The sequence below is a fragment of the Otolemur garnettii genome, unplaced genomic scaffold, assembly GCF_000181295.1.
Source record: "Otolemur garnettii isolate 467f Iridium unplaced genomic scaffold, OtoGar3 scaffold00011, whole genome shotgun sequence".
Taxonomy (NCBI): domain Eukaryota; kingdom Metazoa; phylum Chordata; class Mammalia; order Primates; family Galagidae; genus Otolemur; species Otolemur garnettii.
This window is the reverse complement of record NW_003852406.1, coordinates 34,328,662-34,355,696: the sequence shown is the minus strand read 5'-3', so window position 1 is coordinate 34,355,696 and position 27,035 is coordinate 34,328,662. Positions and strand designations below refer to the sequence as shown.

The 27,035-nt window shown below is 39.5% G+C and overlaps 1 protein-coding gene across 1 annotated transcript in view; it reads left to right on the top strand.

Moving 5' to 3' along the window:
* Positions 1-27,035, top strand: part of ADAMTSL3 (ADAMTS like 3) — a 391,341-nt gene that overhangs the window by 208,494 nt on the left and 155,812 nt on the right. Inside the window, exons 8-10 of the mRNA XM_012801847.2 lie at positions 1,671-1,745; positions 7,613-7,770; positions 25,683-25,794. Of these exons, the coding sequence (XP_012657301.1) occupies positions 1,671-1,745; positions 7,613-7,770; positions 25,683-25,794 (345 nt within the window). The remainder of the gene's footprint in view (positions 1-1,670; positions 1,746-7,612; positions 7,771-25,682; positions 25,795-27,035) is intronic.

Sequence of the window (27,035 nt, the reverse complement as noted above, 5' to 3'; positions counted from 1 at the left end):
CTTTTGTTTTTTTGTTGTTGTTTTTTTGGGGGATTTTTTTTGTTTTTGTTTTTTTTTTTTGAGACAGAGTTACGCTTTATCACCCTTGGTAGAGCGCTATGGCATCACAGCTCACAGCAATCTCAGACTTTTGGGCTTAAGGGTTAGGGTTAGGGTTAACCCTAACTCTTGCCTCAGCCTCCCAAAGTAACTGGGATTACAGGCTCCTGCCACAATGCCTGGTTATTTTTTGTTGCAGTTGACTCGTTGTTTAACTGTCCCAGGCTGGGTTCGAACCCGCCAGCCTCAGTGTATATAGCTGGTGTCGTAACCTCTGTGCTATAGGCGCTGAGCCTTTATCATTACTTTTGTCAGTTGCTGAGTATTCCTTAATTTTTTTTTTTTTGAGACAGAGCCTCAAGCTATCCCCCTGGGTAGAGTGTCGTGACATCACAGCTCACAGCAACCTCCAACTCCTGGGCTCAAGATTCTCCTGCCTCAGCCTCCCAAGTAGCTGGGACCACAGGCACCTGCCACAATGCCCAGCTATTTTTTGGTTGCAGCCATCATTGTTGTTTTGGTGGGCCCAGGCTGGATTCGAACCCGCCACCTTAGGTGTATGTGGCTGATGCCTTAGCCACTTGAGCCACAGGCGCCGTGCCCGAGTATTCCTTAATACTGAGACACTTGTTTATTTAATCTCTCCTGTGTTGACAGACATTTAGGTAGAGCTCATTGTTTCCTTTCATATGTGTGTGTGTATACAAGGTGGCCATAAAGTTCGTATGTAATTTAAACCACAAACTGTATGGACACCCTGAGTATATATACATAGCAAACAAAAAATCTGGGAAGGACACTCATCAAAGTGTTAGAAAGAAGTGATGTTCTTTGGGAAATAGGATCAGAAATAGTTTTATTTTGTTGTCTTGTTTATCTGCATTTTGTAATTTTCAATAGTAAATATTTATTTTTATTTTTTAAAAACAATTTAAAAATTACTCAACAAATATATGAACATCCTTTACTTCACCAGTTTCACTCTGGAAAGTTTATCCAAAAAAATTACTCTCTCTAAACAAAACATATCATCTGCTCCACATAATTCGTATCACCGATAATATTTTAGGATTATTTAGAAACAGACAATGTTCAGATAGGGGATAATGGGGTAAATTTTCATATATGAGTTTAGATTATTATATGGGTATAAAAATTAGCTTATCAGAATATGTAACAGCATGAAAAACCATCCACAAGGACCAGGATTTCTACTGGGTTATTATTCAGGCCCAGGATTGTGAAACTTTTCTGTGAAGGGTTACAGTAAATATTTTAGACTTTGTGAACCGTATGGTTTCCATTATTACTAAACTCGTCTTTGTAGAGCAAAAACAGCCCTAGCTGAACGGGTGTGGCCAGGCTAGGCCTGAGGGTCAGAGTTTGCAGAGCCTCATCAAAGCTTGTGGGAAGCCCAGGGAATGAAGGCAGGGCAGGTGGCAGGCTGGTGAATTTATTTTAAATCTTTCTTTAATGTTATTTAAGAATGTATTTAAATGAAATTATGTGAGTACCATTCATCTGTCTTACACAAGTGCTTTCTGAAGAGTTCTTGACTGTTACAAGAAATTGTTGAGGTTCTTTAGTACATGAGTTTTGCTATCATACATTTGTCTCCTGTTCTTTCCTAGGAGAGGAAAATGTAATTGCTGTTCCTTTGGGAAGTCGAAGTGTGAGAATTACAGTGAAAGGACCTGCCCACCTCTGTAAGTGAAAGTGAACCTTAACATTTTTAAATTTCCTGAATTAGCTAAAAACACCAAAGAAACCAACCAAAAAAAGAAAAACGTTTCAATGAGTAAATGGGTAAGAAGATAAATATCGCAGGGATTTTTCTCACTTTCTGAAATGGGCTAGATCACCAGGGAAATTATCTGTGAATTTTTCTGTTCTCATGCTATAATGGAAAGTATACCTGTTTGAGATTAATCCTCTTCTGGAGGGGGGATGGTAAATGAACTGGGACAGCCCAAGTTTTCCTCTCTCCCCAGGTCTACTTGTAGCCCACAGACAGGACTTTCTTAGTTATACTAAAAGGAAAATGGATCTCTGTCAGACTGACCCTCAAATCAAGGTCCACTGAATCAAAGTTCTACATATTTGCATTTTATTTTTCCTGAGCTATCATTTTAAATGTAGAAATCATAAGAATTTCTCAGAGCCAGAAGCATCTCACATTTTTGGTAGCTTTTAAATAAGTAGAGTGTGTGTGTGTGTGTGTGTGCACATGCACATGTGTGTATGTCCTTTGGATCCAGAATTATTAATTCAGCAATAAAATGTCCTTTGAGAAAAGTTTATAGCAAAATGTTTAAATAAAAATATTTAAGGTTACCTTAAAATTAAAATTTTGGGGAAAAAAAAGAAAAGCTATAGTACATTGTGATCCAAATTAGGGAAGCAAGAGAGTGTCTCCATGTGAAGGTGCACGGTTATTCAAAGCGCCCTTTACCCTATGCTAGTAAATCATAGGTAAAAGAATGACTGATTTTTTTAATTACCAAAAGATTTACAGCCTTATAATGATCACTTCATTCAAGGTTTTATTTGTAGTGAAGCATCAAAACATTTTTGAATTTCTCTTTTAAATGGCTTCAAAACTCTGGATGAGAACAAATCTTTATCCTGACAAGTACAAATTTGATTTTTGGAAACAGGTAAGAATCATTCAAATCCAGATTTTGTGAATCACTCAAGTAATTACATTGTAGAATATCATCTTGGATTCAGAACTGTGAGGTGCTGAATATTCATAGCAGCATTATTCATAATAGCCACCAAGTGGAAACCGCTCTAAAGTCCATCCAAATGCTGAGTGAATAATAATAATATGTGACTGATGTAAAATATTACTTGGCTATGAAAAGGGATAAAATACTGATTTAGGCTACTACAGGAATGATCCTGCAAAACATTACACTCAGTGGAAGAAGCCAGTCATATAAGGCTGCATGGTATATGAGGCCTGACAATTAAGTTCATAAACTTGTCCTGGAGAAAGTGCTACATCCCTCGTTGTTGAGTACTACTACAGCTGCCTTCGAAGTATTGCCCTGACACCAGCACCTGGCCCACCCTGTGAAGCAATTTGGAACAGTCCATCAGAACTGTGTCATCTATAGATTGGTGATTGCCTGACTAATGGGTATGGAGTTTCTTTTGGGGTTGAGAAAAAATGTTCTAAGCTTAGATTATAATCATAGCTTCACTCTGTGTATATTACTGAAACCATTAAATTATACATTTTAAATGACGTTTATTGCATATGAGTTGTATATCAAAAAGTGTTTGATAGTCTTATATTAAAAGCAATTCTCCAAAATTCATCTCAAAAAATTGGGTTTTTTTAAGTCATAAAATGAGAATAAGTAGTGAACAGAGTAAGTAAAGACAAATACTTTGAGGCAAAAATTCATTTACATGTGTATATACTCAGAGGTATTCAGCATGACTTTACACTCAAGACTGGCACTCTTTCAAGAACAGTGCTCAAAAATTTTCCTGTTTCTCTGAACGTGAAACAGGTCCATTACTTGGAACACCCCCCTTATGAACAATGTCACAGTTGGCACTAGACATGTTTCTAAAAGCTATCCTTCCTTGCTGATGAAGAGAGCTTGCTTCATTTACAAAGGATTTGGTTAACATTTCTGAATATCTGAATATATAAGCAGCTTTATTTTCTTACTCTATACAATTGCTTTCTTAATTTTTATTTGCAAAAATGATATTTTTGGAATGAAGCTTATTTTGTAGTAATAAATCATTCTTTTAACATCCATATTAACTATCCCTCCAGTAATGAGGATCCCTGCAAAAGACATTTCACTGTAGCCAAACTTCAGCATTAAATGTGTTTGACTAGTAATAAACTTGAGAAGCCAAGATACCGTAAACTGGAAACCTCCATTTCATTTGGAAGAATACTTTTTCCTCTACGTCCTGCCTGATGACCATATGCGGAGATATGTAAATATAGATGTGGGCAGTGTGTGGGATGGATGCTGAGTGAGACAGCGCAGTGCTATGGAGGGCGGTTCTGCCTCCAGGGCAGGTTTTGTGTGTGTTCACCCCTCCGCTGTGCTGGGTGCTCCTTCCACATCTGCCTGACAGTATTTCCGCAGCATTCAGGATTTAAGAAGGCCTTTCAGGGATGGTTACCATGACCCTGCCTGTTTTGAAAGAAGCCTGCACTGATGCTTCTCAGTGTGTCAATGAGAAGGAATTAGATGCATTCATCACCTTTCTAGCCATTGTTTCTTTTAAAAATAACTAGTATGGATTGAAATATTTCAGGGCTTCACTGGGGACTAGAGTTGGGGACACAAGAAGGCCTTCCTTTCTGATTCCATTTTTCACCCCTTTCGAGGATACCTATCATATCTTCCCCGGCACTGCCTCTGCTTCCCTCTCCTCCCATCTCCCCTTCTGCTCTCGAATATTAAGCCTGGAGAGGAGAAAGAATATGAGCCATGGGCACATAGGAGGAAGGTTGATACTTTTTTCCATTAATAGTGGTGTTAGGGTTTTAGGCGTCCTGGGCTCTCCCGAGCACTGCCCACTTTGCTGCAGCAACCACAGAGGGGCTGTGAGAGCTCCGAGAGCTGAAGGGCCAGTGTGCATGGCTCCCACTAGCCACGTGTTCCAACATGGGCTGCAGGGAAGAGATGGAGATGACAGAAATTAAGGAAAAGTCAATGAAGATATGAATGGGTCATCATCTAGATTGCTGATTGGAAAACCACAGACGCCTTTTCTGTCATTTATTTTAAGCAGTGCAGGCACTAAGAAGAAGCAAGTTTGCCATCAATGAAAATGACAACTTTGAAGATCTGCACTGGCCTACACCTCTCTGTGGACTGAGCATAATGGCTTTGTTAATCCTAAGTATCAGAACTGTCTGCATCCGTACCCTCTGCTCTCATCACGTCGCTTCACAGGCTTTATTCTCCCAGCCACTCATTTACACAGTTGAGGCCAAAGCACCTGCATTCTGCCTACGAGATATGCTACCAGTGTTTGTGCTCTAGAGAACTGGAAGCCTGTTGAAATAAACGAAATAAAGATATTTTACAATAAACATAGAGTTTGGTGGAGAAGAAGAGAGGTTTGGGTAATTTACATTGCCCTTGAAATTGTTTTTGCTACATGCATTTTTATATCCTTGTCACTGTAGAAATAGTGGAACAAAACAAACTCCAAAACCAAAGTAACAGAAATGCTGGCCTTTGGTTTAGGGGCTGGATGTCATAGCAACTGGTCTTCCCTTCCTCCCCAATTGCCTTCCCAGATTCTTACAGCCCCTACCCCGACTCGTCATCCTGATGAAACTTGGAAAGCTATGATCCAGAAGGTTAGCCCAGTGGTAAAGCAATTACTACCCAACACAGCCGTGGAGTCCATCACACTGTGTGAATTTAATCAACTCCTTTCAGCCTAAATCTCAGTCTAAAAACCTGATGGTGTTTTGCATGGCTTCTACAGATGGATTATGCTCAACTTCAGTTTGTGTTTTGCTGTTCCTTTAATACTCATTGTTTTTTATCCTTCCTTTAGAATTCATAGGGCCCACTTACTATCTCCAGTTCCCCATCACATTTTTCCTGACAACTCACTTTATAGCACTCAGTTTTATATCTTCATTGGAGCTAGGAAATGAATTTAATCTCACACTTTCCAAAAATCTACTGCGGTCATGAAGATCAGGGCCAAAGTGGTTGGGGTTTTGTGTGCCTGAAAATAGCCAGCATTATTCTTCAACCACTAATGATTCCTCCAGATCAAGAAGCTCTTGTCCAGCCTTTGAATTTTCCCAGAAAAGTTCCCCGCCTGCCTGTCAGGGATAATCAGGGTGTCGCCTAATGCCTGTTATGCCGTCTGTCCATGGCGTTTGAATTTCTGTAGCTGCTCCAGTGGCAGAGAGAAAATCCAGCAAATGAAAATTACCCTGGCCGGGCAGCATTTGGGTAAAGCTCCCTAATACCAGGCCATTTTGTCACGTTTTAATCAGCTTTCCATTTTTAAGTTTGGAACTGAATGGAGTCTTGGTTCTGTTGTGTCCTTTGCTTGAGATTGCTAATGATTGATACAATACCATTAAATCAAGAGTAGATTTCAGGGTAGATTTGGCCCAGAGATATTGTCCCTTCTGACTCTTCATTTTAGAAGTGAAGCAATGAAAACTCTAGGCAGCCAGCAGAGAAAGCCGGAGCAGAAACGTGGGCACCCAAACCCCTGACTGTGTGTTTCTTATTGCCTCTCAGCCTCAGACCAAGTCGAAGTATGGTGACACTAACAAAATAAAAGAAAGAAAAGAAGGGAAGAAGAAAGGAAGAAATTAAGTAGAAAGGCTATTTTGTTCAAACTGGGGACAAACATTTTTTTCTGTAGAAGATCTTAAAAGCACTTCTGTTCATATAAAAGCAAATACGAATAAAGGGGTAGCAGGGATGGGGAGGCCTTTGTGGCAGTGGACTGGTTTCCTATTTTGATTGTGATGGTGTATGATAAATGCATTAAAGTCCACACACATTGTATCAGTGCCAATTTCCTGGTTTTGACCTTGTGCTCTGGATACCTGAGCTATAACTGTGGGATGAAACTGCATGTCTTTTGAGCATGTCAATACCCTCAAAGTTTTGGGTTTTGGAGCATTTTAGATTTTGGATAAGGATACTCAACCCCTACAAATTGAAGAAGAGGCACCAGGATCTACCTGTTTAAGATGGGGTCTTTTCGGGCACTCAGCTCCCTGACTCAATATCTCTTAGTGCCGTCCCTTGGCCCCCCAACCCCATGCCCATGGGTTTCAGGGAGGAACCAGCCAAATGGACTGAGTGTGAAACAGGTTTGCTCAAATGTGCTCCAGTATCTGCCCAAGACAATTTTGATGATACATTTGATATGATATTTATGCTGATCCCAGAGAGTTTTGTGATTTTTTAGTTGCTGGACTTGGCGGGGGAGGGGGGGGCGTTGTTGTTGTTTTTTGTTTGTTTGTTTATTTTAATTTCAGAAGTTCTTGATTTGAACATGTTACAGTTTGGAGAAAACAAAATATCCTTATGATTATTTCATTATTATTATGGTAAATTTTCCATAATATAAAATTTACCATTTTAACAACAACAACCAAAAAAACTCAATAAAGCTTACACGGGAACTCAACTATTTTTGCAACTTTCTGTGAATCTATAATTATTTCAAAGTAAAAAGTTTTGTTTAAAAAATGTAAATGTGAGATTCACTGTGGTTTTGTCTAAAGACTTCTAAACAGATAATAAAGTGAGTAAACATAGTTTTACTTTGAGTATTAGTTACATCATGAAAAGGTAGTACAAAGAAAGAAAACTTTTCTATTTTCCCTAATGATAGAAATAGCCCTAAATAATTAAGCATTGGGACCTACTGCCTTGCATATCTATTCTACCAAATTGAATCAATATTTGAAAACAGAGTGAATATTTTGATATTGCATTTGATATCATATACTGATACTATACTTTTGCAGTGTCTTTTGAAATAAGAGGTCTTTACTATAGTTTCTTATTTGGATTTCATCTTTAAATTTTAGTTATTGAATCAAAAACACTGCAAGGAAGCAAAGGTGAACACAGTTTTAACAACGCTGGAGTCTTTGTTATAGAAAACACAACAGTTGAATTTCAGAAGGGTTCAGAGAGGCAAACCTTCAAGATTCCAGGACCTCTGACGGCTGATTTCATCTTCAAGGTAGGATGAGCCTCTTCAGAAACTTCACAAATCTGAAGCTCAGAACATCTTGCTTTTAAAAACCATAGATTTGTGGGCCATGCCTGTGGCTCAAGGAGTAGGGTGCCGGCCCCATATACCAGGGGTGGTGGGTTCAAGTCCAGCCCTGGCCAAAACTGGGGGAAAAAAAAAAAACTTAAATTGTTTAGAAACAGTAGATTTGCTTAGCAGGAGGTTATCACCCACCCATCATTTTTAGATAGCTCATGTCTCATTAACCCTTCCGTCTGGGAAATTTACTCCTAAAAGTATTCATTATTCTCATGTTTCTGCTCCTAAACCCTGATAGTTAACAAACAAACTTCACTTTTATCAAGGAAAGATGGAATTTTGTATTTGTAATCTCTATTTGCTGTGTTTAGTTTTGTTTTGTTTTTAAAGAGATAACACCTCTCTGTGTCACCAAAGTTGGAGTGCACGCTCTTCCCAGGGCCAATGGTGTCCCCTGACGGCCTCAAACTCCTGGGCTCAAGCCGCCCTCCTTACTCAGTTTCCCAAGTAGCTACATTTAGTTTTAACCTCTGGAAGGAGTTTGGTGAAAATGGCTAATGACCAAACATACCGTATCCTAAACCAGAATTGTGCCACTGCAGGTCCTCTCCTTGCAAAGGAAAAAAGAGAGGGCACAGGCTCATTCCTCACCCTCCTTTAAGATCGTTATTTTTAAGGGATGGTTACTTCCACCCGGAGCTGGTTCAAGAGCAGAGTCTCTTCCCCAGATGTTTTATGATGGACACCTGTCACAGGGTGCCTGTAGAACTCTTCTTCCCTGGAACCACCAGCCTGTATCCCCTCTCTGGGTCACTCAGAGGACATGAAGTGTATACAGGTGCCCCAAAAGTCATCCCTAAGTTGCCACACATAGGGAAAATGGGAAACCATAGCTAAATGTACCCTTACTTACAAAATATTCATTGCAAAATTTTACAAAATATTTACAAAATATTCCACATATTGGCTACCTTTTCGTAAAATTTGGTAATGAATACTGCGTAATTAAAGGCAAATTTAGCTATGATTCCCCATTTTCCCTATGTATAGTAACTCCAGGGGCGACTCTTGGGACATCTTGTCTTTCCAAGGTGACACAATCTGAAACTCTTCTGATAAATTTGAAAATGGCCTAGAAATGAAAAGAAAAAGATAGTTCAGTGAGTGGTTTTGCCCTATTCCTTTTTATAAACTCATTCCATCACACCTATGGTGCATACTGCAAGGGTACATGTCGGATCTATATCTATTAGTGTAGAGAATAAATGTCTTAACACAATAATTAAACAAGATGAGGTGTACATTACCACTGTGATGTAAGTGTTCCTAAGTCTATATGACATCAGCACATTCTACCCCATAAATATATTAATGTATACATGATCTATGTGTTTATGATTTAATAAAAGAAAAACTTCAAAGAAGTCTTTAAAATGGAAAGAGACAAATGTAAACGGGAAGTCAGAAAATAGACATAATCTAGTAATACCTTCACGTAGGGGAGGGAAAAACCCCTCAAGATTTTCAAAAGAACTGTCTGTGTCCACATGCTCATTTGTCAAAGAATGTTTAATTGAGACATGAATGTGTCAGCAGAGGAATATGTCTGAAGATGGCTGAGAGTTACTAGCTGATCCGCAATCCTCAGATGTAAATGCAGCCTGCAGTGTGACCAGCCCCAGGGTGGCCTGCAGTTTGACCAGCCCAATGGGTCCTAAGCTGTAAATGCAGCCTGCAGTGTGACCAGCCCCAGGGTGGCCTGCAGTTTGACCAGCCCAATGGGCCCTAAGCTGTAAATGCAGCCTGCAGTGTGACCAGCCTGATGGTGGGCTGCAGTGTTTCGTTTTGCTTTTGAAACTTTGGATTTTAAACAGTCAACAGTTTAAAATCAAGAGTTTTATACATAAAAATATCAGTTTTTTCCTATTTCTCTTTAAGAATGGTAACATTTGACAGCTCACTCCCATTTTCCCATGGTGCTGAGGTGCAGCCGAGTGGCACTGCTCTCTCCCTAGGACCCCTCCCAGCTTGCCCTGGCCCACACCACCCCTGCTGTGTCCTCAGCACTAACCATGTGTTTGGCACGTGCCGTTCATCCCACTTCAAACACTTAGATCGTCTCCCTGGCTTCCAGAAACTTTCAGGCTTGTGACTGTGTGTCAGATTCTTAAAGCCTTGCCCCCTTATTCTTTGACGGTCACACTGTGAAGGTTTGGGGGAAGCTATAATGTCACCTTTCTTTCTAGTCTCTCTCTGTCCATTGTTGTGGCATAAATTCTGTGCTTGCCTTGCTCTCTGTGAAGCCTTCCTATTTGATTCTCAAGTAGAAAATACACACAATCTTTTTCTCTTTAATATTCTTCTCTAGTCAATTTGGAGATCTCTGACTCAGTAGGAGACATTAGTGCAGTGGTGGGATGGCAGAAGTACCCACAGAGATGAATATTTCAAATTATTGTTTGGTTACAGTGTCGGCATGGATAGATCTTGAACATGCATTATTTATGGAAACCATGTATAAAAACACACATGCACAACTGTTTCTGAGTGTGTGCACATATACATACACCTACCTATGTACATGTGTGTGTATGTACATGTTTTTAATATTGGAAAGATGCACCTCAAAATAAAAACACTAAATCCAATAGCAGTATATTCGTGTATCTCTTGCATAATTAAAAATTCTTAATAGTTTACACCTTCTTGTCCAAATAATATATTCACCTCTTAAGAGAGTACCTTTTAGCAGTGTGTTACATGCACACTGTCTGAACTGGCACTTGGTGCTCTGCTTTCTGTCCTGGGTTTCAGTCTCTCAGACTCAATCAACAGTTCTGGATTTTGACTTCTTAGAAAGCTTGTGATCTCTCTACACTGAAAAGGTTTTATTAAAAATATATTTACCAAAGGGTAATGTTGCACACCACCATCTGACTTGTGTAAAGGGGCCTCAGTTTCATGCCTCCACCCTTCTCTTTCATGGATGCATTTTCTTTCTTTCTGTGCTTGATGGGAGAGAATTTGGCAAAATTGGAGATACTTGTGATGAAGTATGAATGACTCTGATATTGTTTTTCCCTGACTTGAAGTTTGTACAAATGGTGTGGATTTTTGAGAAATATCCTTTTCCATCAGTTACTTTAAAAAAAATTTTTTTGGCTCCAAACACTGTAGCATGTCCCAGCCTGTGTGGGTGCTGAGGTGAGGTGCCCTTTGCTTCTATTCATCTCTTCCCGACTCATCACAGAATCAAGTCATGGCTGTATTTGGAGTGGGGGTTAAAGATATGTGTGTGAGGTCACCGACAGTGGTCGGTCCTGTGTCCCTGTGTTTCCTTCTATCTCTTTTCTCTCTAGTCAACCAGGAGTATCTGTTCAAAAAAAATGGAAGACTCAGGCTGGTGTAGCATAGCCGTGGGTGCCCTGAGTCAGGTTGGGGAATGTTCCTTTGTGTGGTTCCTGTACTAGACGTTATCCCATGGGCTTCTAATAAATGTCCTGCTGAAAACTACTATGTTTTTACATAGAGAGTAAAATATGTAGACTTTAGTGAGGTGTTCAATTGTCTTGTCATGATCATTGCTTGGGTTCTGAACAACTCACTGCACCAATAAGAAAAACAATTCTTTTTTTCCTCTCTTTTTGAGAAGCTGTATTTGCATAGTTGAGCCATTCTTGAAAATAAACATGTCCTTCTTCCCAGTGTATTTCTTACCATATGTTCCTGTCTCCCTGAAAGATTCTCAAGGCTGATCCTGCTCAGTCCTGTGTGCTGGGTGTTTCTGACTAGGGCCGCCCAGGTGCTGGTTGGCCTCTCCAGTGGGTGCCTGCAGCCACCAGGCGCAGCAGTGAGTCCTGACGGTGTGGTGGGTTGTGTGCTGCTGTGTGCTGCTGGTTAGACAGTGGGATGGGAGCTCCATGATCAGTGAGAACCTACTGAACATTTGCATTTATGAACAGATATCTGTGAATGTCAATTTTAAGGGTATTTCCATGAGAAGATCAAATTTAAAAAATGCAATGGCTTTGATGAAGATGTCTCTTTCCCTGATTAATTTTCAACTTCTGCTGGTAGATTTCCTCCCCTTTTAAAACTTACATCCATCTTTGGGGGCGGGCGGGGGAGAAAGTTTCTCTTCTTTGTGGTCTGAAATCTTCTTTTCTCTGCCAGTTGTCTTCTTAGGGAATCGTTTTTCATCCATTCAGGTATTTTGTGTTCCTGCAGGAAGATGTTTTCTGATTGCTTTTCCCCCAGTTCTCAGCTATTGCAAGCTCTGTCTTCAGCTTCCTCCAGCGTCAGCTCTGGGTGTCTTTCATGCTCTCTACTCACAGAGTCTCTTCTTTCTGGGAAAGTATGATAGCATGTGTGACTTATTCAGGAACGAGAGGATGTAAAACTGCCTGTTTTCCTTTTTCTGAAAGAATGTGTTATAGCCTTCCAATGTGTACAGGTAAATTGTTAAATTTATACATTCTCAGAAATTTCAAAACACAGCAAGAACGAGTTATAAAGTCAGTGCCTATATTAGTTTCCTGATGCTGCTGTAAAGGAGTATCACAGCTGAATGGCCTAAACAACTGAATTTATTGTTTCACAGTTAGGGAGGCTAGAAGTTAAAAATCAAGGTGTTGGCAAGGTTGGTCCCTTCTGAAGACTGTAAGGGAGAGTCTATCTCATGTCTCCCTCCTAAATTCTTTTCTTTATTTTGATAGAGGCAGGGTCTTGCTACATTGTCCAGGCTGGTTTCAAACTTCTGGACTTAGTTGGCATCCCAAAGTGCTGGGATTACAGGCACAAACCCCTGTCCACCCTCCTCTCCTAAATACTTAAGGCCCAGACATTCTCCTTTTGTCTTCATATCAGCTTCCCCTGGGCATGTCTACCTCTGTACCCAAATCTCCCCCCGCCCACTTTTTTTTTTAATCTTTTTTTAGAGACTCTATCTCACTCTGTTGCCCTTGGAGTCTCAGACGGTCACCCTGGGTAGAGTGCCATGGCATTATAGCTCACAACAACCTCCAACTCTTGAGCTCAAGTGAGCCTCTTGCTTCAGTTTTTCTATTTTTAGTAGAGACAGGGCCTTGCTTTTGCTCAGGCTGGTCTCAAACTCATGAGCTCAAGCAATCTACCTGCCTTGGCCTCCCAGAGTGCTAGAATTACAGGCATGAACCACCATGCCCAACCCCAAGTCTCCCCTTTCTACAAGGACACCAGTCTGATTGGATTACAGCCCACCTGCATGACATCATCTTAATTTAATTGCGTCTGCAAAGACCCTATTTCCAAATGAGATCATATTCTGAGACAGTGTGGGCGAGGACTTCCAACATATCTTTTGAGAGGACAGAATCATAGTGCCCACAGAAAGGAAGACGTGCCTATTTCTTCAGGCCTCTCAGTTAGGGGCCCATGTTCTCTGGGGTATTTGCCATTAATCTCAAGGGTAGAACCTTTCGGAATATTGCATATTTTCCTGTAATGTAGTCTGCTGTGGGAAAGTTCTTGGTTAAAACAATTCAAATGCTGTTGTAGCAGTTACTAGAATTCATGGCTAAGTTATACGTATAAACACGTACATGCCATGAATAGCTTTGTTTAAATTTACCCTATAATTGTTGGAAACAGTTTTGAAGCGGCTAAGGCAGCTGAATTTGAATTCATCACCTTACCATTGGTATAAGCCTCATTTTCCTAATCAAACAAGGGTCGTACACTTTGCAAATGCTAATGTGCATTTGCCTTTTCTTGTACTTGACTCTTCTCTGTGGTGGGAGCCGTCTGCCCCAAAGGCTTGACAGCAGTGATTTGGCAAGTGAACAGTTAGGCTATTAGCAGAAATACAAAGAGAAAGCATTGAGATTTGACTTTTGAATGTTGAAGTAAGATCATTAGTATTATTATTTAGTTTGGACTTTTATTTGGAAGTCAAACTTGTTAGGAGTAAGATGAAGATTTTCTGAACTGGGTTAGTTTCCACACCATTTCAAGGGTCAAGCCAGGGGTACGGGCCCACAGCATTTCTTCTGTAATCTGTGGACTCCCCTGTCCTCAGGAGGACAGTCACGATAGGGCACATCCAGCAAGGAAGTAGAGAGCTGCCACCTCTGCCTGGCCAGGCCGTGGGTAGAGAAGCAAAGAGGGGACAAGTGGGAGAGGCAGGCACTCCCCACAGCAGGGAAGGTTTCAAGGAAAGCCAAGGAAAAAGACCTTTTGTTCCACTTCACATTTAGAAATTCAGAAGGAAAACACCTCACAAGGTGGACACCTCCATCAACAGCAACCCCAGGAAGCCACATCCAAATGAAATCAGCATCAGTGATGTGAGAAGTTTACATACCAGTAGAGTCTGAGTTTGAAGTCTGAGTTTATCTCCCAGAGTCTGACTCAGCTCTAAGCTGGTACCAAGGACATCTAGAAAATTCCATGCCTCTTGGCTAGCCCAGAGGTTGACATAGTGGTGGCTGTAAGAGCTCAAGGCAGAGAGGGACCATACATCCAGCTTTAGTCAGAAGAGGCCCAATGTGTGCCTTTTGCCCTGGTTAATTGTTAATAGCACCTTTCAGTCTCAAAGTCCTTCTTGCTTGGATGGTAAAGCAGCTGGTGGACTCCAAGCCACACCACATGAGGAAAACAGAGGGGGGTGCTCATCAGAGGAATTGGTGAGCCCCTGGCCAGGACAGAACACGGCCAAGTTCACTGGCCCTGATTCTCCCTGCAGGGGTCCCATTCACCAGGGAGACAGATACAGCTGTGGGCCCAGAGACAAGATGAGGACCTTCAGTCATGGATCCAGGCCCTCCTCCTTTCCCCACCTCTGTGAGACCCTAAACCACCGCAGAGAAGAGCAGTCTGAAGGCTCGGACACGTCCCCACCCCAAACGGAAATGTCTGCAGTGAACTCTTTTCTGAACGAGACTGAATTTACAGTATTGAACTCTCGGAATTGTTAGGAAGGGACTTGTGAGATCAGAGTGGTCAGAAGGTAACATCAAAAGTCATGCTCTGCCGTGATTTGAGTCTGTTGTGACAGCACTGCTCCATCTCAGAAACAAAAACAAAACCTTCAGAGAGAAAAACACCCTGCAGTAGCTTGATTTTTCTAAAGTTTTTAGTGTTGGAGGAAGAGTCTTTATGTATTTAATTAGTAGTTTTCATTTATTTTAAAGACACAATCTTGTATTTCCTATTTGCCTATTTTGCTCTCTAAAAGAATATACAGAATGCCAATATTCTTGGAATTGAGGAACAAATCTTCAGCTATGTTCTCTTCAGATATGTTTTCTTTAGATAACCCTCTTCCTGGGATTAAAATTTTCCTAAAATTCTTAGTAATTCTCAATGGTAAGTCAGGGACTTTTTCCAAGAAAGAATGATAACACTGCATCATATTCTAATGTTATTTGAAAATAATTTTATATTAATAAACTTCTAAATAGCTACCTTGTTTTAAAAGAAACCATACAAAGAACCATAATTGAATGATATTTCATCAGTATTATAGATTCAAGCTACCAGTAGTTTATGGCTTCAGTAAAATATATGAATTAGTGGATTTTTTTTCAAGATTGTGTTGTTGTAAATAGTGTAATTTGCACAATTGTACCAAAATTTATGATCAAAATGTCTCTTTTATTTTTCAATACAGTATTTATTTGTTTAGAGACAGGGTCTTGCTTCATTGCCCAGGCTAGAGTGCAGTGGTATCATCATAGCTCACAGCAACCTTCTGGACTCAAGTGATCCTCCTGCCTCAGCCTCCTATGTAGTGGGGTCTGTAGGTGTGCAGCACTACTCTCAGCTAGTTTTTTCTTACTTTTTGTAGAGATGGGGTCTCACTGTGTTGCCTAGGGTGGTCTTGAACTTCTGAGTTCAAGTGATCCTCCTACCTCAGCCTCTCAAAATGCTAGGATCACAACCACAGCATCCAGCCCCAAATGATTCTTTTTTGTTTTGTTTTTATTGTAGGCTTTTATTTTTAATACCTCTTATGCCATGAATTCATAGGGAAAAGGTCCCAGTGAGGAGGCACCTGACCATTGACTATGACAAAGCTTGGTATGACCATTATGCCCTGAATCCATGGGGAATAGGTTCCAGAACTTGATGCTCCAACTCACCTGGCTCTCCTGGTTCTCCTCTGTGCTATGCTGTACGCCTATAATGCCCTGAATTCATGGGGAGTGGGTTCCAGCACCTTTTATTGCTGTTCCATTGGTTTTTTTGGTTCTCCTGTGTGCTGTGCTATACGCCTATTATGCCATGAATTCATAGGGAATGGTTCCAGGAGCTCAGGCTCCTTTCCCCTGGTTCTCAAAAAGTGAGCTTCTCTAGGTGGAGCAGGCTGGTGCTTCAGTTGAACCCAGATACCTTTATCTTTGGCTTCCTTCTTTTTCTGACCATTTTCCTTTATGCATTTTAGGAAGCTATCTCAGCTCTTTGAGTGCTTAATATGCTCAATACAAACATTAATCCTCTTGGCAAGAATCTTATTTGTTTACAATGCCAACAGCATGCTGGGTGACATTGGAGACTCTTCCAGTTTTGCCATGGTGACATCTGTGTGGCATGCCTTTTTGAACAGTACCCACTCCCTTGATGTCTACAACATCACCTTTCTTGTAAATTCACATATATGTGGCCAAAGGAACAACTTGTGTTTTCTAAAGGCCTAGAGAGCGTGTATCAGGTGCCTCTCCTCTTTCCCTGTGTGTTGTCCTTTTGGTGAATTACTGGAAGATGGTGTCTCCGCAGAAAAAGCCAAAGTTATTCTTTTAAATGGGATGCACACCTACGAAGAAGTTCAGATTAATTGGTCCTTTCAATATAGTTGTTTGAAATTCAAGCAGGTTTTATTAATGATTTATTTTTTGGCATGAAATTGATATTTCTGACTTAGCAAGGGCAAATGCATGAAACTGTTTTAATTTCTTTAGTGAAGGAACAAGGTTATAACATGTGCATATGGCAACTTAATGCTGTATAATGAAGAAACACCTGATTTATACCAGCCTTTGTTTCATCTGCCTGTTTCATGGTCATGCACTGGATCTGCCATCATCTTCTCTCCCTGCTATCATGACACTTTTACTCTGAAATGCAGTGGGACAATTCAGAGGATTGTGTAAGAGAGATCCCAGGAAACCATAATCCCAGAGAGGTTTCCATTTACAATGACCTTGAGATCTAAAATTTAATATTTTCTCTGCTAGTTTATAGAAACAACGAAGACAAACACACAAAAACCAACAGCGTGATGGGAAGCTCAGGTTAGGGGCTGCAGTCTGCTTTTCCTTCAGCTGTTGCTCAGGTAATCAATTTTCACTCTTGGATAAGTGAAAAGTAACTGTAAATAGGCAGGATGGTGGCGAGTGGAAAGAAAAATCATTTGGGACCAACCGAAGTGGCTGTTCATATTTCCATTTCCTTTTCCTTGCAAACATCCCAGTCAGGTTCAGCACCTCGGGTCTGCAGATGGGAGGCTAGTGAAGACCTCACTGATTTCTCAGGCTGCCCAGCGGTGGGTGGTGAGAGCTCTGCAGAGACAGGAGGAGGCAGCTGCGAGGAACAGACTAACTGGAGGTGGATTAGAGGGTTACACTTACGTCTCCCTATTTGTATTTGCTGAGGAAGTAGCAGGCAAGGTGATTAGTTGTTCTTGTAGAGGGAGTTAGATGTCGGAGGACCGAGAAAGAAGCATGAAATGTTTGTCTTAAGAAATGGGAGAGTAGGGCGGCGCCTGTGGCTCAAAGGAGTAGGGCACCGGCCCCACATGCAGGAGGCGGCGGGTTCAAACCCAGCCCCGAGCAAAAACTGCTTAAAAAAAAAAAAAAAAAACAAGAAATGGGAGAGTAATGGACTAGTGTGTTGCTGGTAGCATTCGGGGCCTCTCTCTCTGAGGTTAGTGAGCGTGGCTTTAAGTAGGTTGCCTTGTACTTGCTCTTCCCTGAGAGTAGCAGGCAATGATCCTGCTGTCACGTGCAGACAAGAAACAGTCCAGTAGCTCTTTCTCTGTCTTGGGAACCTTCTTGGTAAGGATGACTCGTCTCAGAAGCTCCACAGTAGACTTTTAATCATTGACAAGAATCTGGCAACAGTCCACTCTATACCTTCCCTCTGCGTGTTAGTCTGGGTCCTCCAAGAAGCAGATGCCTAGACAGGATTAGATATGAAAGAAATTTATTTGAGAAATGCCTATGAGGGGAAAAAAATGAGAGTGGAAGCAGAGTGAGGCTGGAGAGCTGTCAGACTGCAGTGAGTGAAGGAGAGAGGGAAGGAGGGGTGAGTGAGTCTCTTCGAGGATTCAACCAGGCTGTAGAGGAGGTGTGAGCTGAGCTTGTGTCCCGCCAGATTCTTGCCTCCCGGGAATGGGAACAGGCTGCCTTCATGCCCCTCTGTGCTCAGTTGCGGCTGGGAGCAGCGCCGGGAATTCTTGACCTGCAACTGGGGCTGGCGGCGGAGGAGGCGCTTTGCAGTTGTGCATCTGAGCAGAACATTCTCACGGGTTTGACACCTCCCAAGGCAAATGTGACTGCAGTGATTCATTTAGAACAACCAGGGTTTATCTGAGACACACGAGGGAGGAATGTACACTGGAACCAAGCCGAGTGTCTGTAGAGTGGGAAGGGAAATGGGTGTTGGTAGGAGCAGCAAAATGTGTCTGTTACAATAAGGATTATCTTTTTCTGTAAAACATCTGGGTTTGATGCCTTTCTTTCTCTTCTTCTTCTTCTTTTTTTTTTTTTCCTTTTGGTAGTAATGGAGAGTATTTCAATTAGTATTTACATTGTTTCCAAATGAAACAATTTCATTTTCTCTTAGGTTTCTTTTTTGAGCCAATTGTGTAGTTTACCTTTTCTTAGTGAAGTGTCATCTAATTTTTCCAACTTAACTTTTCAAATGTAACCATAGTATTCCCTTATCATTTAAAAAACTCCTCTGCACTTACCTACTTACCTATCTTTCTTTCATTACTAAACTTGTTTTTGTTTCCGTGTCTAATTTTTGTTATTGTTCACCCATATAAATACTGTCTCTGACACATCTAAGGACTACATTAGAGTTTTGGTGATTAATTAAAAGGTTTTTAAAATCTTATTTATATAATTTTACAATTTTATTTAGTTTATTTTCATGTTGTATTATTAGCTTCTAGAGCTGAATTCTTAATTCATTTTATTGTCCTTTTTTTCTTTTTTATTGAGGGCTATCAGTTTCCCTATACAAAAGTTTTCAGTTCTATTGTAGTGTAGTTTATCAATCTTTAACTCTATACTTTTGGAAACCTTATTGTTTTAGCTTTTATAGTGAGGGCTTTAATCTACTTAAATTGATTTTTGTGTGTATTGTAAAGTAAAATCATATTTTTTCCTACTGACTACCCTTGACCCAGAGCCATTAGGTGAAGAGCAGCCCTCTCCTTCCTGTCTTAAATCTCACGTGTGGGTGTGTTTACAGACTGTGCTCTGCCTGGTTGATGTGTTTGCCTAGTCGTGTTAGTGCCATCATGACTTATCTATCACAGTATTCAAATAAGTCTTGATTCCTGGTCACATAAGGTTCTTAAGATTTGTTTGAAGATTGTCTTTGCTGCTTTTCATTGGCAATATTGAAATCAGATTGTCAGTTTTTATAAAAGTCTGCTGGATTTTGATTAAAATTGCATTAGCTCTATAGGTCAATTACATGAAAATTGACACTTTCAGAATACTGAATCTTCCAACCTAGAAGCATGGCCTATTCACATATTTGTTTAGTTCTTTTAAAATTCTCTCAATAGTGTTATACTTTTCAATGCATATGCTTTTCTCTACCTCATATTAAACTTATATCCAGGTGTTTGTTATTAGATGTTACTGTGGCTGGTATCTTTTTTTTCATTTTCTATTCACTGCTGGAGTATGGAAATACTGATTTTTGCATATGTTGTATTCTTCCTATCTTCACTTGTTAATATTAATATTTTGTGGATTCATTGGTGTTGTGTACATACACAACTGGACATCAGCAAATAGTGATAGTTTTATTTCTTCTCTTCCAGTCTTCATACTTAGTGTCTTTATTTATTTATTTTGCTATTTTTGTGTATTCAGGACATCTGGTGGTGTTGAGCAGAAGTGATGATAGCCGATATCTTTGTTATGCTTCTCATCCCAGGGTCAAAGCTGTCTGTAATTCACCATTATATATGTTTGCTATAGAACTTTTTATAGTACGTCTGGTGACAGAAATTTTCTTCTTTTTTCTATTTTGCTTCTTTATCATACTATCTTTTATATGATAGTATACTATTTTATCAAATGCTTTGTCTGCATCTTTTGAGGAATCATGGTTTTCTTCTTTTTTCATTTTTAATATTATAAGTCACATCAATTTCTCAAATGTTAAATCAGTTGTATCTTCCTGTAATAAAACCCACTTGGTCATTATCCTCAGTGTTTATTATTATTTGTGAACAGGTATATTCTTTCATATATCACTGGATGTGATTTTAAATTATTTTGTTTAAGGGTTTTTGGCATTTATGTTCACAAGAGACTTTGTTTTCCCAGAATGACTTTTCCAGGTCTTGGTATTACTTTTATGCTTGTTTTATTAATAAAAAACAACTTGAGAAAGGTCTCCTCTTTTCTTATTCTCTGCAATAGTTTGCATACGAATGTATTACTTCTTCTTTAAATGTTTGGAAATGTTTACCAGGAAATTTTCAGCATTAAGCATTTAATGTCTTTGAAAGATAAAGACATTGTCCCTTGTCAGGGTTTTTACATGTTTCTTCTTATGTTGGGTTTATTTCAAGGAGTTTATCTATTTCGATTAACTGTTAAGAGTTATAGGCATAGATTTTTTTCCTGGCATCTTCTTACTACCTGTTCACTGTCTAGGAGGGTCTGTAGTGAGTGCTCTGTCGCATTCCTGGCATTGGCTATTTGTGCCTACTTTGTTTTTTCCTTGATGAGTCATGTTGAAGTGCTATCAATTTTATTAGACTTTTTGCAGCAACAGCTTTTGGCTTTATATCTCTTTTTAAATGTAGTTTCCTTTCCATACATTAATATCTACTCCTATCTTTATTATGTTCATCTTTCTACTTTCTCTGGATTCAATATGCTATTCTTTTTCTAACTTCTTGAATTGGATGTTTATATCATTGATTGTTATTCTTTTTTATATAATATTTGAATTTAAGTATATAAATATCTCTCAAAGCATACCTTATGTTTAACTTCACAAGTTTTAATATGAAAGCTTTCTCTTCATCATTCATTTATGTTATTGTATGATTTTCATAATTATACATCCTCCTACTTATAATTTAGAAATGTAACGTCTAAGCATGTAGAAATATTTAGTAATTTTTTATGGTTTATCTTCATAGCTTAATTCTACTGTGGTCAAAGAATATACCCCATATTATTTTAATCTTTAACCTAATTTCTTGGTTTGTAGCTCTGAATGTAATGAATTTTGGAAGAATATGATGTACTGTCTTCCATTGTTGGATACAATGTTCTATAGTTGTAAAATAGGTCAAGTTTATGATTTGTTGTTATACAAAAATGTAACCTTCCTGCTTATTCCATTTTACCATGAGATATGTGCTAAAACTCCATTCTGACTGTACATTCTGCATTATACATTTTGACGCAAGTTTGTTAGGAACATTCACATTTAGAATAATTACATTTTCCTAGTGAATTGACCCTTTTTATTTATTTATTTATTTATTTATTTTAATTCAGGTTAAAGTGAGGGTACAAACAACCAGGTCAAAATATTTTATTTTGTTAGGTAGAGTCCCTCTTATGGTTATGCCTCACACTCAAAAGGTGCCAGACACCCCACACCATGCCCATTGAGTGGGACTTCCCCACCCCACCCACCTCCCCTCTCCCTTACAATACCTCCCCCAACTTGAATTGAAATGAGTTTTTCTCCTATCTGGGCATGCATTAGATCATCTGCTAGCTTCATATTAGTAGAGAGTACATTGGATAATTGCTCTTCCATTCTTGTGATAGTTTAATAAGAAGAATGTGTTTCAGCTCCATCCACATTAATACAAAAGATATGAAGTCTCCATCTTTTTAATGTCTCAATATTATTCCATGGTATACATTACCATAGTTTGTGAATCCATTCCTGAGTTGATGGGCATTTAGGTTGTTTCCACGTCTTGGTGATTATAAATTGAGCTGCAATAAATAGTCTAGTGCGAATGTCCTTATGATAAAATAATTTTTTTTCTTCTGGGTAGATGCCTAGTATTGAGATTGAGGCTCAAATGGAAGATCCAATTTGAGTTCTTTAAGGATACTCCATACTTCTTTCCAAAGAGGCTGTATTAGTTTTCAGTCCCACCAACAGTGTAATAGTGCTCCCTTCTCTCCACATCAGCCCCAGCATCTGCAGCTTTGGGACTTTGTGATGTGGGCTAATCTTACTGGGGTTATGTCATATCTCAGGGTAGTTTTGATTTGCATTTCTCTGATGATTAGGGATAATGAGCATATCTTCATATGTTTGGTAGCCATTCATCTGTCTTCCTTAGAGAAGGTTCTGTTCATGACTCTTGCCCAGTAATAGATGGGATTGTTTGCTCTTTTTTCTGTTGATTAATTTGATCTGTAGATTAATTTTCTGTAGATCCTATCAAGGGTTTGACAGATTCCTAACCACAAATATCTTTTCCCATTCTGAAGGTTGTCGATTTGCTTTGATTGTTGTGTTCTTAGTTGCACAGCTTTTCAGTTTAATTAAGTCCTGTTTTATGTTGTTGTTGCTGTTGTAATTGCTCTTGAGTTCTTCTTCATAAAATCTTTTCCCAGGCTGACATCTTCAAGAGTTTTTCCCATACTTTCTTCCAGGATTTTTATCATTTCATTCCTTAGATTTAAATCTTTTATCCATTTCAAGTCAATTTTTGTAAGTGGTGAAAGGTGCAGGTCTAGTTTCAGTCTTTTACATGTGGTTATCCAGTTCTCCCAGCACCATTTATTGAATAGGGATTCTTTTCCCCCATGTATGCTCTTGTTTGGTTTATCAAAGAGCAGATGGCTATAAGATGTTAGTTTTATTTCACGGTTTTCTATTCTGTTCCATATATCTATGCCTCTATTTTTGTGCTAATACATTCTGTTTTCATCACTATGGACTTGTAATATAGCCTAAAGTCTGGTAGAGTGATACCCCCAGCTTTCTTTTTATTACTAACAATTGCCCATGTCTATGTGGGTTTTTTTCTGGTTCCATATTAAATGAAGAAGTATTTTTTCCAAATCTTCAAAGTATCATGTTGGTATTTTAATGAGGATTGCTTTGACTCTTTAGATCACTTTGGGAAGTACAGACATTTTAACAACATTGATTATTCCCAGCCTAGAGTGTGGTATGTTCTTCCATTTGTTAATGGAAGATATCTTCTGCTATTTCTTGTCTTAGGGTTTCATAATTCTCTTTGTAGAGGTCCTTCACCTCTTTTGTTAGGTATATTCCTAGGTATTTCATTTTCTTTGAAGCTACTGTAAAGGAAATTGTGTCTTTGGTTAGCTTCTCCACTTATGTCTAGAATTTTTACACCATTTTGCAATTAAATGTGAAACTATTTTTTAATTAAGACTTGTTTAGATTTACTCATAAACTTTACTGATTTATTTCATCATTATTACCTCTCATACTTTCTTCTGTGTGTCTTAGAGCTTGTTCAGCACACTGTTTATTGGTTTTCCTTATTTGTTCCAATGAGTGTCTCTGAGTGGTGACGTTTAGAGTCATTTATTTTGTTTTTGAAAAATCTTTGTTTTACTGACTAATGATTGATCATTTGATAATTGATTAGTGATTAGTATTTAGTGCTTTGCTATAGAATTCTAGATCCAAAATCCTTGTCTCTCATCACTTTGAAGATTTGATTTGTTTTCTTGCATTCATTGTTGCTTATGAAAAATCTGAACACCAATGTGATTTTTCACACTTTTGTAGGAATCAATTTATTCTTGTGATAACTTTTAGGATTTTTCTGTATCCTTGTTGTATTTATAAAAATGTCTAATTAGAACTCAATGACCATTTTTAACTGAAATTCTTGCCTTTTTTATGATCTAGGAAATTCTAAGTGATTTCATATTTAAATATTGCCTCTTTGTTATTCTCTCTCTTGTCTCCACTATTTTTCTTAGAAATATTGCAGAATTTGGTGATAGTCTTTTTTAAAATTTCCTTTGAAAAATTAAGCTATATTATTTTATAAACTGCTTCCTCCACTAGATACAGCATACATACATATACATGGAATATACTTTTTCTTTTTTTTAAGATAGAGTCTCACTATGTCACCCTTGTTAGAATGCTGTGGCATCACAGCTCACAGCAACCTCAAACTCTTGGGCTTAAGCAATCCTCTTGCCTCAGCCTCCCAAGTAGCTGGGACTACAGGTGCTTGCCACAGTGCCAGGCTGTTTTTTGGTTGTAGTTAGCCTGGGCTGGATTTGAACCCGCCAGCTCTGGTGTATGTGGCTGGCTCCCTAGCCACTCAGCTACAGATGCCAAGCCTGGAATATACTTTTTATATTGTATTTATTTTTATTGCTATAATTTTGTAGTAATCTTAAATCTTTGTTTTTATTCCCTATTACATTTTCCAGAGGTTTTTCTAGCACATTAATTTTGTCTTGAATTATTTTCATTGACAAAATTTGTGTATATTTATGGTGTACAGCATGTTTTAAAATATGTATATATTATAGAATAAATATAGGCTACATAGAGGTAATTAACACGTATTACCTCACATGCCTTTTTCTGTGATGAGAACACTTAACATCTACTCTCTTGGCAATTTTCAAGTATGTAATCTTGAATTTCACATAGATGTTGGCTCTTCTATAACTGTCCTCCAAGAGCTAAACTTTGGTTTTCCTTCTCTTTTTCTCTTTGTGATGCATTCTGGGAATTTTCCTCAATTCACACATTTGTTGAATCACTGGGGAGGGTTTGCTGCTCGAGTAAAATCACCTAAAAGTAGACTTCTGTCTGTCCTTGCTTACTCATACTCAGGAGTGCCTCTTCCCTTTTGACTAGATTCTAGAATGTTTGTAAGTAAACACCAGGTATTTGAGTGCACTCCAGTTGAATTTCTGCAGTTGTGTTTTCAGAAGGATTTCCTTAAAGATATTATCATTAAAAATGTAAACATCCCAATGACATGCAATACTGTAAGCAAAACCAGAGTAATTTTCTTTTCTTTTTTTTTTTTTTTGGAGACAGAGCCTCAAGCTGTCCCCCTGGGTAGAGTGCCGTGGCATTACAGCTCACAGAAACCTCCAACTCCTGGGCTCAAGCAAGTCTCCTGCCTCCACCTCCCAAGTAGCTGGGACCACAGGCGCCCGCCACAACGCCCAGCTATTTTTTGGTTGCAGCCATCGTTGTTGTTTGGCGGGTCCTGGCTGGGGATTCGAACCCGCCACCTTAGGTGTACGTGGCTGGCGCCTTAGCCAGTTGAGCTATAGGCGCCGAGCCAAAACCAGAGTAATTTTCAATCTCTGTTGTCAAGCAAATTAAAATTAAGTGTTTCAGGAAGAAAAAAAATGTTAAATCAACAAACAAACAAGTCCACCTGCATTTTTTGTAACCCATTTAAAATGATGGAACTATCTAGAAAAACAATTCCAGGGAGATTTGCTGAAGATCAGATGAGCCCCATTTACAACAGATCCAAATGAAATGTTGTCACATGTTAACAGCCTTGAAACCTTCATGTACCATAGTTTATGGTCATATACATGGTTGTCCACGTAGGTGAAGAACATTCATCTCATTTTTAAAGGTGAGAAAAGCATGAGCTGGTCATTTGCACATGTGTTATCTCAGTTCTCTCTGTCCAGACCAGGTACACTGTGGCCAGAGACAGTGTGGTCCAGTTCTTCTTTTACCAGCCCATCAGTCATCAGTGGAGACAAACCGACTTCTTTCCCTGCACTGTGACGTGTGGAGGAGGTGAGGCACGGACTTTATTCGTGAATATTTAGTGCTCAGAACCAGAAGCTACACATCTGTGTTTTTGAAGCTGATTTAAAAATTGTTGTGGTAATTAGAGACATCTGATCACACGGGGCTTTACTCAGCAGCCTGCAATGCAGTGGTGATAATGAATGTGCACATTCGCCTTTATTCTTGAAGACAGGTAAAAGACTAGATTTGGAAAGCATCATTTACTTTTAGCAAAAATCTGGACACAGATGTGTGTGTGTGTCACTGCATTTCTCTCCTGATTGTCCTTAGAGCAGGTATTCATTTTATTTTCAATAGCAGGCCTGAGAAGCAGAGAGGTGGAGCGACTAGCTGGGCTGGGCAAGTTAATAGGGTGTTGGTACTAACATTAGGTTTTTACTTTCTCCCTCCTCCAGTGCAAGAGTATTAACTTACACAGTGAGAAGGGGTCTCTACTGAGTGGTAAGGAGAAAGTTCTGCTTATGTTATGCTCAGTTCAGAGCGTTCATAGTCAGTTAAGGAAGGTTATAAGATAGGTGTAGTCCAGAGCTTCACACACAAGCTACAAAAGAAGCATCTCTCAGGCTCAAGTGGAAGATAATGGTCTATTTCATGTGGAGGAGCACTGAGTTCCTGACTCAAATGAGGAGGCACCCAAAGCTACTGTCAAAATCATTCTTCTCTGAACTGAACTTTTAAGTCAAAGAATAGGTAGTTTATAATAAATTGGTGTCAACCTAGGAACTGTGAGTGACTAGAATGAGTGGAGGGACTTACATTGATGCTTCCCCACAAGTACCAGGCAGTGATTTGGGGTGTTTGCCCTATTCAAACCACATGCTTTAGGGGTAAAGAACATACTGCTGGTGTTTTGCTGGTGAGCAGCACAACTAGGATCTGGATCCATGTCTGCCCGATGCCCCAGTCAGGTTCTAAATGCTTTCGTGTCTCCCTTGAACTATCTACACTACCTGGAACCAGGTCGGGGTACATAGGTTCAGGTGTGGTCCTGTTTGAAGCGCTAAAATAATCTTCCTCTTTTAGTCCAGGCCCAGCTCTCTGATTTCAGAACGTCAGCTTCCTTGGGAGCCAGAAATGGAGCTGGGTATCTGCCCATCCTCTTTAATCTGCAGTTGCATCAGGGAGAGGCCCCAGGCAGAGTGGGTGACTGCCTGCAGGTGCATCAGGGAGAGCCCCTGGGCAGTGTGGGTGACTGCCTGCAGGTGCATCAGGGAGAGCCCCCGGGC